Source organism: Panthera uncia (assembly GCF_023721935.1).
Source record: "Panthera uncia isolate 11264 chromosome B3 unlocalized genomic scaffold, Puncia_PCG_1.0 HiC_scaffold_1, whole genome shotgun sequence".
NCBI lineage: Eukaryota > Metazoa > Chordata > Mammalia > Carnivora > Felidae > Panthera > Panthera uncia.
The window spans coordinates 72,201,741-72,214,283 of NW_026057582.1; the positions used below are offsets into that span (position 1 = coordinate 72,201,741).

A 12,543-nucleotide genomic window follows, 5' to 3' on the forward strand; every position below is an offset into this window, starting at 1 on the left:
ATTGTGAGCTGTTCAGCATCATGCTTGCCTTAGAGCTGAGGCCATCTTGATTGAAAAACCAAAGACATTACAGAGAAATGAAATGCAGCCCATGTGAATTTATTTTAAGGCCAAACAAATTCCAAGCCCTTTTTACACATATTCTTTTGAAAATTATTTTAATGATGGCAAAACTGACATTACTGTTTTATAGATTTTCCTCTCTCTCTCTCTCTCTTACTCATGGATGGGTTAGTTAACAACCAACAGCCAAGAGCAGCCACCAGCTTGACATCAGGAGGAAGATGCCAGGAGCACAGATGGTCCACAACCCAGATAATTAGCTTCCAAAGAAGAAACCATATCTCATAAGTCTTCTCTGAATGTAGAGTTTGGTTGGGCACAGCTGGGGCAGAGAACAAGCAGGCATCCTGAAAACTCTTCTTTACTTCTTAAAATGTTGGTAGAGCACTCACCCACTTCCTGTGGACAACCACCTACTCATAAGACCTGCAGGGAAGAATTCCAAATAAATATTGTTGACACTCCACCCTAAAGGAGGGTCAGCGGAACTCTCTACTCCTTAAGTGTGGGATGCACGTGGTAACTTCCTCCCAAAGAGCACAGGATGGGAGGGGGTGGGGAGAGTGTAATTTTACAGTGGAGGAACCTGATAAATACTACTCTTGCCAGGTGATAAAGGTCAACATCAACAGTCATAAATTATGTTGATAGTATGTACTATTGATATATTATGAAAATGATACTTCACCTCTGTGATCTTCCTCCCCAAACCCATAATCCCAGTCTAATCATGAGAAAACAATCAGACAAACTAAATTCCAACAGAGGGGCATCCTATAGTATGCCTGACCAGTACTTCTCAAAACTATCAAGGCCATCAAAAACAAGGAACAACTGAGAAACTTGTCACAGCCCAGAGGAGCCTAAGGAGACATGACAACTATATGTAACACAGTATTCTGGATTGGATCTTGTAACAGAAAGAGGACATTAGGTAAACACTAAGGAAATCTGATTAAACTATGGACTTTGATAATAATAATTTATCAATATTGGTCCCTGAATTATAATAAATATACCATACATGTGAAGATCTTAATAACAAAGAGAGCTCTGGGGAGGCACATGGGAACTCACTGTACTATCTGCTCAATCATTCTGTAAATCTAAAACTGTTTTAGCAAATAAAGTGCTAGGGGTGCCTGGGTGGCTCAGTCGGTTAAGGGTCCGAATCTTGATCTCTACCCAGGTCATGATCTCATGATTGGTGAGTCAGAGCCCCAAATGGGGCTCTGTATTGATGGTGTGGAGCCTGCTTGGGATTCTCTCTCCCCCCCCCCCTCTCTCTGCCCCTTCCCTGCTTGTGCTCTCTTTCTCAAAATAGATAAATAAACTTAAGCAAAGAAATGAAGTCTACTAGTAATAGTTTGTAGTAGGTGTACTAGTAATGATGGGACAAAAGCACTTCCAACCACTTGAGGTTTTTTGTATGTCTTTTCTTAGTTGTTTGGCTTTTTGACTTTCGTCCTTCTGGAGCATTTATCATTGCACCCAGAGCTCTTTAGAGCTTATCCTATCCACACCCTTTCCATGTTTCCAAGGACTTTGTCCGCAACGGTCCAGGATGATCTCATTCAGTCTCGTGGCTTTCATCACTACCTCTCTTCTGGCATTTCCAAATCTTCTCTGGTTCAGATCAGATCACTCACTGTTCATCCAACTCTCTATTACACAGCGCCCCCTAGGCGCCCAATCAACTCAGCACTTCCAAACCCGAACTTTGATTCTCCCTAAGCCCGCTTCTCTCCTTTCTTGTTTCACTCACAGAGGCCAGAACCCAGACTCCTCTTTCCTGGCGCCCTGCGAAGCAGTCCTTAAGTTCTGTCAACGCCTCCTTCTTCGGGCTTTTTGCACTGTGTTCTCTTTTCCATCCCTGCTCCCAGGCCCTCAACACCTCTGGGCTCCCCGCCTTCAGGTATTCCCTTTCTCCTCCCCGTGTCTTCCCTTGCTTCATTCCTCTGCTTCTTTCCATCCCTCTAACAAGAGTGTATATATTTTCCCAGGCCTCCTCCAGGCACTTCATGACTCCTCTTCGCTGTAATCCCTCACCACGAATGTGTGAGTGTGTGTGTTTACCTTTTGTGTTGAGATATAAAATCACAAGGAATTAGTGGCTGAGTTTCCACAATCTATTTGTAAATATACGAAGGCCCATACAAAGCCCATTTTAAGAGCACCAGCCATTAACTCAATTCTCTTGCTTAGATGGACCTAAGCAAGTAGTGACACAAGAGTCATTTCTGAATTAGGTAACGGAAAAAGCTGACATAAGATGGCTGCAGAACTCAAATTAAGACCTATAAAACGAAGGTGCTAAAAGATAAAAGAGGAAACTTTTAAGAGTGTAAGGAAAGGAAGAGAGATTTAAAATATTTTGCTTGAGGCCGTGTCGCATTCGATGCAATAAAGGAGTCTCAGTCCCGCCGAGCCAGCCAGGAGTCGAACCTGGAATCTTCTGATCCGTAGTCAGACGCGTTATCCATTGCGCCACTGGCCCTGAGACAATCACGCTCGCCTCAATGATGACACTTCAAGCTTATATTGCAGGGTTTCATGGGACGTGTAGTCCCTTGACGGACTTCTATGAATGCACGAAGCATTCTGGGAGATAGAAATTCGTCGAGAACCAGACCCTGAGATTGGTGGATCTTCCGGAGCCACGCCGTAAGCCACTGTGCAGCCCGCGGATTGGCGGGAGGAGCCACTCCCCACCCCTCCGCCTCTCGCTCTGAAGCCGTGGAAGACGCTCTGGTTGTTAGGGCGACTCATCCCGCCTTCCGGGGGCTTTTTTCTGGCTTTTTGATTGGCTGCTAATATCAAGGAATCCCGGCGTGGACAGCGCGAGGGAAAAGATGGCGGCGATGGCGGTCGGAGGTGCCGGTGGGAGCCGCGTGTCCAGCGGCAGGGACCTGAATTGCGTCCCCGAAATAGCTGACACTTTGGGGGCTGTGGCCAAGCAGGGGTGAGGGCCCAGACCTCTGCAAGCGGAATGCGGGCTCCGAACTCGGGGACGAAGGGGGGACAGACTAGTCATCCCCGAGAAGCAGGGGTGAGGGGGTCGGAGTAAGATTAGGGCGGGAGAAACCATTACTCCTTGCGGGTGAGTGGAGAGCCTTAGGCTCTGGGGCGTAAGGAAAAAAAAAAAACAAAAAAAACTTATTGGAGGTGTGTGGTCACTGAGCCCCAAAGTCGGGGGAGTTGTCAGGTAAACTCGAAAAGGGGACATACAGATCTCCAAGGCCCTGGAGAGCGGGATTACAGTCTGAGAGTAGGAGGGAGAGTTAGGGGGCTAGAGAGAGAAGAGGTAAATCTTAAGGGGGAAGGCATGGGCGATACTGGGGCAAATCTGGATGTGACGATCCTGGAAAACCGGTGACAGCAGAGTAGAAATCCACTTGGGGTGGATTTTTATCTTCTCTCCTTGTCTTTTCCATGCCTGTGTTTTGGGGAGAAATTGAGGCACAGTGCAGCGGAAGTGATCTGCCCCAAGGTGGGCTGAACTCAGCAGTCCCGTCGGGTGACTGATGGCAGCTGAGAGGGTTGTGCAGAATTGAGATAGCCTAATCCAGTTGCTTGGATTTCTGGGCACTGCTGCTCTCTTTACATGACGATTCTGGGTCTGTCGCGGTTGTAGGTTTGATTTCCTCTGCATGCCTGTCTTCCACCCGCGTTTCAAGAGGGAGTTCACTCAGGAACCTGCTAAGAATCGGCCGGGCCCCCAGACACGATCAGACCTACTGCTGTCAGGAAGGGGTAGGGACCATCCCATATGCCCCTTAATTATTAGAGGCAGTAACAACTTCTGCTTTAACAGTGCCCTCATTCTCCTCCTTTCCTGACTTGGATATATTGGTTAGTCCTGGGACACAGATAACTCTTGTTTTCTTGCTTACCTGCTAAAAGCTGTAGTCTATTCTGCATCAGGCTATCCCATATCTGTGATAGAAAGTCTTTTATCTCTCATCTCTACTCTTTATTCCCTGTTAAGAACTAGAAATTGAACAAGTAAAGTGCTGACCCTCATTTAGTCTTTGTCTTTCTTGGATGGGGGGAGTGCAGACTGGAATACGCTAATTGTGGGAAAGCTTTCTCCATGGATTCGTCCAGACTCAAAAGTGGAGAAGATCCGCAGGAACTCCGAGGCGGTAAGACTGTTTCACCAATCCAATGGATTTGTCTAGAGATCAGGTTCATAACCACGCTGGGTGCAAAGAGCAGTTTGTTTTTTTTTCTCCCATAACTTAGTAAATCTAATACAATTCAATTAAAGCTAATTGGATTCCTAGCTCTTAACCTTTTCCTCTTGATCTCCATTCCAGGCCATGTTACAGGAGCTGAATTTTGGGGCATATTTGGGTCTTCCAGCTTTCCTGCTGCCCCTAAATCAGGAAGATAACACAAACTTGGCCAGGGTTTTGACCAACCACATCCACACTGGCCACCACTCCTCCATGGTATGGCTAAGGGCCTCCCTTTCTGCTGCATGTTATGATAGTCTGCTAGGTATTTTCTTGTTCCTAGCCATTGAGTAAAGAGTGCATTTGGGAAAACTGACATGTCAGTACTGCCTACCAGCATCTAAAAGTAGTAAGCAGACTGTTATAAAATATATAGAATGTATAGTTATTTCTAGAAACTTACAGTTGCAATAAAGGACAAGGCAGGTATTTACATAAGGATATACACAAGGTAAGTGTACATGTGCATATAACCACAAGTTGGGAAAAACATAAAAGGATTAACTTGTGAGCTGGATCAAGATTTTTCTTTTTTTGAAGTTTATTTTGAGAGAGCAAGCACGAGTGGGGAAGGGGCAGAGAGAGAGGGAGAGAGAATCTGAAGCAGGCTCTGTACTGTCAACACAGAGCCTGACACGGAGCTCAATCTCACAACTGTGAGCCGAAATCAAGAGTGGGATGCTTAACTGAGCCACCCAGGTGCCCTGTGGATCAAGATATTTTTAATTGAAGGAAGCTTTCTGGACCTAGTGAGTTCCAAAGAGTTCTAAATAGAGTACTTGTTCATGTGCAGTTCTGGATGCGGGTACCCTTGGTGGCCCCAGAGGACCTGAGAGATGATATAATTGAGAATGCACCAAGTACACACACAGAGGAGTACAGTGGAGAGGAGAAGACATGGATGTGGTATGTCTCCTTTTGCTGCTGTGCCAGGGCAAAGGGGAGGATAAGGGGAGGTACAGGGTGGAGCCTGTAGGGAGGTCTCCTCGAGCTGTGGTAATTGGTGAGCTATATATATTTGACTGTATTTTTCTGTATTTGACCCCGACAGGTGGCACAACTTCCGGACCTTGTGTGACTATAGCAAGAGGATTGCGGTGGGTAAGTCCACAAGGGTACTGGGATAGGTATCCCTTCTCTGACCTCCTGCAAGTAAGAATTAGGAGTTTTGGGGGCACCTGGGTGGCTCAGTTGGTTAAGCATCCGACTTCGGCTCAGGTCATGATCTCATAGTTTGTGAGACTGGGCTCTGCTGTCAGCACAGAGCTCACTTCAGATCCTCTGTCTCCCTCTCTCTCTGCTTTTCCCCTGCACACATTCTCCCTCTCTCTTATATATATCTCTCTCAAAACTAAATAAATATTAAAAAAAAAAGAATTAGGAGTTTTTGGAGATGCCAAGTGAAATGTGTGCATTTTTGATAACTATGTACTTCTGGTGACTTTACAGCTTGAAATACTTTTTTATCAAGTTTTGTTAAAATGAAGATTTTTTTACTTTTTTTAATGTTTATTTATTTATTTGAGAGAGAGAGAGAGAGAGCAAGCAGGGGAGGGGCAGAGGGAGAGAGAGAATCCTAAGCAGGCTCCTCGCTGTTAGTACAGAGCCCAGTGCAGGGCTCAGTCTCATGAACCATGAGATCATGACCTGATCTGAAATTAAGAGACGCTTAACTGACTGAGCCACACAGGCATCCCTGGTTTACTTTTTTTTTTTTTTTTTTTTTATTTTTTCTTTTAAGCTATGTTGTTAGTACACAGAACACTTCATTGTTATTTAGGGGGAAGACAAATGTCACTAATTGAATATCTCTGAAGCTAGATTGATAAGGGGGAGAAAATACCTTTCCCTTCTAGTTCTGAGAAACTTCCTCTTTGGTTCCCAGGAGGAGGGATTCCTTGATGATGATACACATTAGCCACCTTGGCACAGACACCTTATGGTGTGGAAAAACTAAAATTCATTTTTTATATCCTCTTCTCCTTCTCTGCCTTCAACATAGATTTGACTTCCTTAAACCCAGAGACCTGTTGGAACCTGACCCGAGTGTCAAAATGGTTCCCAGTATGTCAGGCAATCTGGACTTCGCAGGGTCACCATGGAGATGGCATCCCTCAAAAGAGTTCCTCTTTTAGCTTGTGGAGCATCAGATTGATAATTCTGCCATTTTCATTTCAAAGTCAGGGTTGGCTTGTGAAAAGTTGTTTAACAACATGCTAAATGTGAAATGTCAACCCTTACTCTAAACTTTTCCTTGTTCAGGCACTTGGGTGGCTCAGTCGGTTAAGCGTCTGGCTTCAACTTAGGTCATGACCTCACGGTTCATGGGTTTGGGACCTACTTTGGGCTCTGTGCTGACAGCTCAGAGCCTGGAGCCCCCTTCGAGTTCTGTGTCTCTCTCTCTCTCTGCCCCTCCCCCCACTTGTGCTGTCTCTGTCTCTCAAAAATAAATATTAAAATTTCTTTAAACTTTTCCCTGTTCAGAGCATCAAATGAAGACTTCATTGGGTTTTATGAAATGGCTTTCTGACTTTGGTAGTCCATTAAAGAAAGGAGTTTGAAAGTTGCTGTATACTGTTAACATTGTCTGCCCATGTTCTGCCTGAAATACCATGATTGTTTATGAAAAGTATCTTTAATAAAGCTGGATACAGTTAAAAAAAAAAAAAAGAATCAGGAGTTTCAGGGGCGCCTGGGTGGCTCAGTCAGTTAAGCAGCTGACTTCGGCTCAGGTCATGATCTCGCAGTCTGTGAGTTCGAGCCCCGCGTCGGGCTCTGTGCTGACAGCTCAGAGCCTGGAGCCTGTTTCAGATTCTGTGTCTCCCTCTCTCTGACCCTCCCCTGTTCATGCTCTGTCTTTCCCTGTCTCAAATAAAAAAAAAAAAAAAAACATTTAAAAAAAAAAAAAGGAGTTTCATGTATACTTGGCTGCTGGGCAGTTTTGCTACTTTATGTCTCAGTAGGCCTTGCTCTTAAGGAGTAAACAGATGTTGCACAAAAAAGCAAGGAAAGCCTTCTTATATAGTAGTAGTTAACTTTCTTTTCCCTCGTGTAGCTCTTGAAATTGGGGCCGACCTCCCATCTAACCATGTCATTGATCGTTGGCTTGGGGAGCCCATCAAAGCAGCCATTCTCCCCACCAGCATTTTCCTGACCAATAAGAAGGGATTTCCTGTTCTTTCTAAGATGCATCAGAGGCTGATCTTCCGGCTCCTCAAGGTGGGTGGTAGAAGGTTTCCAAAGATACTCCAGCTAATCCTCTTGCCTTATTCACATATGTGTGGTGCTTTTTTTTTTTTTTTTTTCTGTGAGGCTGATTCTTTTCCTTTCTGGTTTCTGGGGAGCGATTTCATCAAAATTGGAGCTCTTGAGAACAAAGAGGCAAATGGGATTAGGAGCCCCAGAACATTTCAAAAGGAACCAAATCTCATGAGAACTTTGCAGAAGGTTTCTTTTAAGATGTTACAGTGAGGATCGATGGGGCTGTTTGAGTCAGGATGATGCTTATATGGCATTAGAGGGCTTTATAAGTTTATTGAAGCTTCATGCTGTTGTGTTGATACTTGGAGATATCTGCTGAACTGGAAGACTGATCGTTTGGGCCTTATTTTACGCCAGGGTTCTTTGGCCATAAGCCATAACAATATCCCAGAATCTTGGTTCGAGGACTGTACCTGATGGTCTGACTTCTCTCACAGCTGGAAGTGCAGTTCATCATCACAGGCACCAACCACCACTCAGAGAAGGAGTTCTGTTCTTACCTCCAGTACCTGGAATACTTGAGCCAGAACCGTCCTCCACCCAATGCTTACGAACTCTTTGCCAAGGGCTATGAAGACTATCTGCAGTCCCCACTCCAGGTGGGTCTGGAGTATTCTGAGAGGAGGGAGGTGTGGGAGAAGAGTCTCTGACCATAGGTGCCCTAAAATCCTACCAGAGCTCAGGAAGCAATGGGAAATTTTTTGGTATTCTGGTGTGTTGCCCTTGCCAGAAACTGGCTAACTTATTTTCCCTTTTTCCTCTCATTCGTCAGCCACTGATGGACAATCTGGAATCTCAGACATATGAAGTGTTTGAAAAGGACCCCATCAAATACTCTCAATATCAGCAGGTATAGTGTGGGTCTGGGTCAAGTACAGGGCCGGGATGTCCTGGGTGAAGATGGGATCATAGCCATGAGGTCTTTTCTCCTTCCTCCACCAGGCCATCTATAAATGTCTGTTAGATCGAGTGCCTGACGAAGAGAAGGATACCAATGTCCAGTGAGTGCTCTTGCCCACAATCCCAGAGATTTGCATACCTCTTCTCTATCTGCTAAGTCAGCTTGACCCTTCCTCTTTCTTAGGGTGCTAATGGTGTTGGGAGCAGGCCGGGGTCCCCTGGTAAATGCTTCTCTGAGGGCAGCCAAGCAGGCTGACCGGAGGATAAAGCTGTATGCTGTGGAGAAGAACCCAAATGCCGTGGTGACGTGAGTAGCAACCTCCTTGCTGGGAAGTTTGTCTCCAGTGCCAGTTTTTCTTACCAGTGTCCTCACTTGCATTATCTTTATTTTAGGCTAGAGAACTGGCAATTTGAAGAATGGGGAAGCCAGGTGACCGTAGTCTCATCGGACATGCGGGAATGGGTGGCTCCAGAGAAAGCAGACATCATCGTCAGTGAGCTTTTGGGCTCCTTTGCTGACAATGAACTGTCACCTGAGTGCCTGGATGGAGCCCAACACTTCTTAAAAGGTGCCTCTAGGCTGGGGTGTGCTGAGTAAGGGGAATGGATTCTCAGCTTGGAAGGCTGTGGCAGTTTGGGGGGCGGGGGCGGGTTGAGTGAGGCAGCAGCAGCCTAGGAGGAGGTGACAAGGTTTAAAGGAACGTGGGTTGGACTTGGGTCAGTGCCCTAGCAAATGAAGTAACTTCTCTGAACCTCACTGTTCACATCTGTAAAATGAGAGCAGTGGACTAGAGCAGATCCTTCTTAAGTCTGAGGTCTGTGGATTCCCTGAGCTGATGTAATATGTACCTTGGGCTTAGCTTTCATCCAAATATCAAGGTTCTTTATGACCCTACAGAAGTTAAGAACCACTAGATTAGAATATCTTAGGTTCTTTCCAGTTTTAACCTGTGTCTCTGTAAGTTAACCTCAAAGTAGAATTTCTCATGAAAGGACCTAGACAAAACAGACCTAGACCGCTCCATGTTGTCACATGTGGTATGTTTTGATGTAGGAGGTTTAAACCTTCAGTTAGACGCACCATTTTCATCCCTTGGGAACTAATATGACCCTCCTACTCTCCAGATGATGGTGTGAGCATCCCTGGGGAGTATACCTCCTTTCTGGCTCCCATCTCCTCCTCCAAGCTGTATAATGAGGTCCGCGCCTGTCGGGAAAAGGACCGTGACCCTGAGGTAAAGAGCCACTGTCTTCTGGAGAGCTCTTTTCTCTTTAGTCATCTTCTTTTTCTACGTTAGCATCAACTGTTTTCTTGCACTGGAGAAGATGAAGTGATGGAGAAGCTGGGGATGTGGGAAAGCGAAAGTTGAAATGAAAATGTTACCCTTTTCTGTGTCCCTGAGGCTCAGGCTTCTTTTCCCGGGGAAGTAGGTGTGTCTTGCCTGTCTGCTCCAGCTCTTGCTTGGTCTCTCGGGACAGGCCCAGTTTGAGATGCCTTACGTGGTACGGCTGCACAACTTCCACCAGCTGTCGGCGCCCCAGCCCTGTTTTACCTTCAGCCATCCCAACAGAGGTGGGTTCCCATATGACTCTCCTCTGACTGGATGGGTGAGAGCTTACCTTTCTGGTTTCTTCTCTTGCTATCCTGGGTCTGCTCTGTCTAGGCTTCCCATCCTGTTTTTTGCTTTTGCTTTACCAAGTTGTCTAGAACTTTTGGCCCCTTGTCATCCACATAACTCTTCCCTGACAGATCCTATGATTGACAACAACCGCTATTGCACCTTGGAGTTTCCTGTGGAGGTGAACACAGTGCTACATGGCTTTGCAGGCTACTTTGAAACTGTGCTTTATCAGGACATCACCCTGAGTGAGTGTCTGGGGCAGTGGATGGCAGGGCATGAGTATGTTACCTGGGCAGTTTTGTTAATGTTTCATTTAGATGCACAGGGAGCCCAAGAATCAATGAATGGGGATCTTTGATTACTTGTTTCTCTGTTCACAGAAGAAACGCCCCTCAACCCAGGCAAAAAGCAGAGTCACAGAGACCTCAATGTTTTCATTATTTTTTCAAACAGGTATCCGTCCAGAAACTCACTCTCCTGGGATGTTTTCATGGTTTCCCATCCTCTTCCCTATTAAGGTAGGAATCACCTTTAATACTCCATGGGTTAAGGAGTAACTTTTGCCATTGGTGTTCTGCCCTTTCCCTGCTCTCAGGAGGATGCTTGAGTATGACCCATGTTCTGCTGCTCCCACATGTTCTTGGATCCCTGTCGTAGATGTTGAGATGTCTGCGGTGCCTGTCTCCTTAGCTTCCCCACATCTCCTCAGGCTCCTCTTCTGTCTAGTCTCTACCTTGAGCAAGAGTCATCTTTTAAAAGCCCAGATCTTGTCATATCTCTGTCCTGCTTAATACCGTTCATTGACCTCCCACTGCCATCAGGGGAAAGGTTTAACCTTGTAAGACGTGGTGTGATCTAGTTTTAGCTTGTCTTTTCAGCTACTGTTCCCTTAGTTACATTGCATCAGCCCTATGGACCACCTTTTTTTTTTTTTTTTTTTTTTATTTGAAGTATAATTAAAAAAGCAGTGTTATATTAGTTTCAGGTGTGCAACATAATCAACAATTCTGTACATTACTCAATGCTCATCATGATTCTGTGGACCTTCTTTTGGTTTCTCTAATATCCTGTCTTCTTTCCTGCCTCAGGGTTTCACACCTCCTTTGCCTGGAAAGTTCTTTGTTCATCTCTTCACTCAGCTGACTTATATTCCAGGTCCCCTTAAACATTCCACTTGTCAGATAACTTTGACTGCCTGAACTAGGTTCGCCTTGCCTCCTAGGTGCTCTTGTAGCGCAATGTTCTCTGCATGTTCATAGCACTCATCACACTTCTGATGATTTGTTTAGTGTCTGATTGTTCAGATAATTCATTCTGAAAGACTTCAAATAAACTTCATGAGGGTTGGAATGTCATGTTTTATCCTTTTCTCGGCACACTTAGCTCAGTAGTACATTGCCACATACAATTCATTAGCTCCACCCTGAACCTCCCTGTCTTTCTTCTTACAGCAGCCCATTACGGTACGCGAAGGCCAGACCATCTGTGTCCGTTTCTGGCGGTGCAGCAATTCCAAGAAGGTGTGGTATGAGTGGGCTGTGACAGCACCAGTCTGTTCTGCTATTCATAACCCCACAGGCCGCTCATACACCATCGGCCTCTAGCCCTGCCTACAAGTGTTGAGACCTTGGAAGCAGCTTCAAGTTCTGCTCCTGTAGCACAGAAAGTGCAGTACATCTGTGGGCTGTGATTCCCCTTGCCCATCAGAGTGGAGCATTTCAGTCTGCTTTCCTGCCTTACATCAAGGTGGGCAAAGGATGAGAATTAATTGCAGGGCTCGAGCCACCAATCTGTGAAGACTTCAGGCCAGGGTGGGAGGAATTAGTGCTGGATCTGAAGCTACTCCAACAGGCATTCGGCCTCAAGCGCTCCCTGGAATAGCCCTGAGAACATGTGGATTGAACAAATTTTCAGCCCTTTTCCCTGCCCATCTCTGTTCCTGTTTTGATGGTTTTGTGTGGGAGGAAATACAAATAAAGTGAAGTTATAGCCTTTTCCTGCTCCAACCCTGTTGCCCCCTGCCTCTGCTTTCCCACACTTTACTTAAACCTGGGCATATTCAGATCTGTGCCCTTATGCAAGATTCAAAGCGCCCTAAAACTTTGTTCCCTATTCAGGAAGCTTAATGGTCACTCTTGGACTCCTGGCCGTAGGCCTTTTCGGCCAGCTGCAAAGAGGTCTTGTACATTAGGTCCTGTGATTAGGCTTTTCTCTGGGGATGAAATTTTGCCACTATGGAGAAAGATGTAGTAGTGAGTGAAGCCAGCTTCCCTTCCACTTTTCTGAGCTGCTGCACCACCAGCTCCTTTGCTACCTCTTGGAAGGGAAGCTGGAAGCCATCCAGGCATCTCCAGCAAGAAGGCACCTATTTTGTTTGAATAAAATCACAAGGTGAGAGTTTGAAGTCCTGAGTCCAATTCTCCATTTTACAGAGGAGGAATCAAACTGATAGATAACGA

The 12,543-nt window shown here is 45.7% G+C and overlaps 1 protein-coding gene and 1 non-coding gene across 2 annotated transcripts; one reads left to right on the forward strand and one right to left on the reverse strand.

The window, feature by feature from the left end:
* Positions 1 to 2,487: 2,487 nt before the first annotated feature.
* TRNAR-ACG (transfer RNA arginine (anticodon ACG)) lies at positions 2,488 to 2,560 on the reverse strand. The gene has a single exon. It is a non-coding gene; the product is annotated as a tRNA-Arg (tRNA).
* A 253-nt stretch (positions 2,561 to 2,813) lies between these two features.
* Positions 2,814 to 12,090, forward strand: PRMT5 (protein arginine methyltransferase 5). Its single transcript, XM_049613119.1, has 17 exons — positions 2,814 to 3,025; positions 3,698 to 3,816; positions 4,123 to 4,208; positions 4,383 to 4,517; positions 5,095 to 5,207; positions 5,353 to 5,402; positions 7,357 to 7,520; positions 8,000 to 8,161; positions 8,335 to 8,412; positions 8,505 to 8,563; positions 8,647 to 8,769; positions 8,856 to 9,031; positions 9,588 to 9,697; positions 9,942 to 10,035; positions 10,213 to 10,329; positions 10,538 to 10,602; positions 11,536 to 12,090. Exons 1-17 carry the CDS (start codon positions 2,916 to 2,918, stop codon positions 11,686 to 11,688), a joined length of 1,914 nt encoding a protein of 637 aa, XP_049469076.1. The 5' UTR covers positions 2,814 to 2,915; the 3' UTR covers positions 11,689 to 12,090.
* The last annotated feature ends 453 nt before the right edge of the window (positions 12,091 to 12,543 follow it).

Bases quoted from the DNA above. Each gene is read 5' to 3' on its own strand.
- PRMT5 (XM_049613119.1), top strand. From the start codon at position 2,916: ATGGCGGCGATGGCGGTCGGAGGTGCCGGTGGGAGCCGCGTGTCCAGC. The intron at 8,564-8,646 runs GTGAGTGCTCTT...CCTCTTTCTTAG, and splicing joins GAGAAGGATACCAATGTCCA to GGTGCTAATGGTGTTGGGAG. The intron at 9,698-9,941 runs GTAAAGAGCCAC...CTCTCGGGACAG, and splicing joins AAAAGGACCGTGACCCTGAG to GCCCAGTTTGAGATGCCTTA.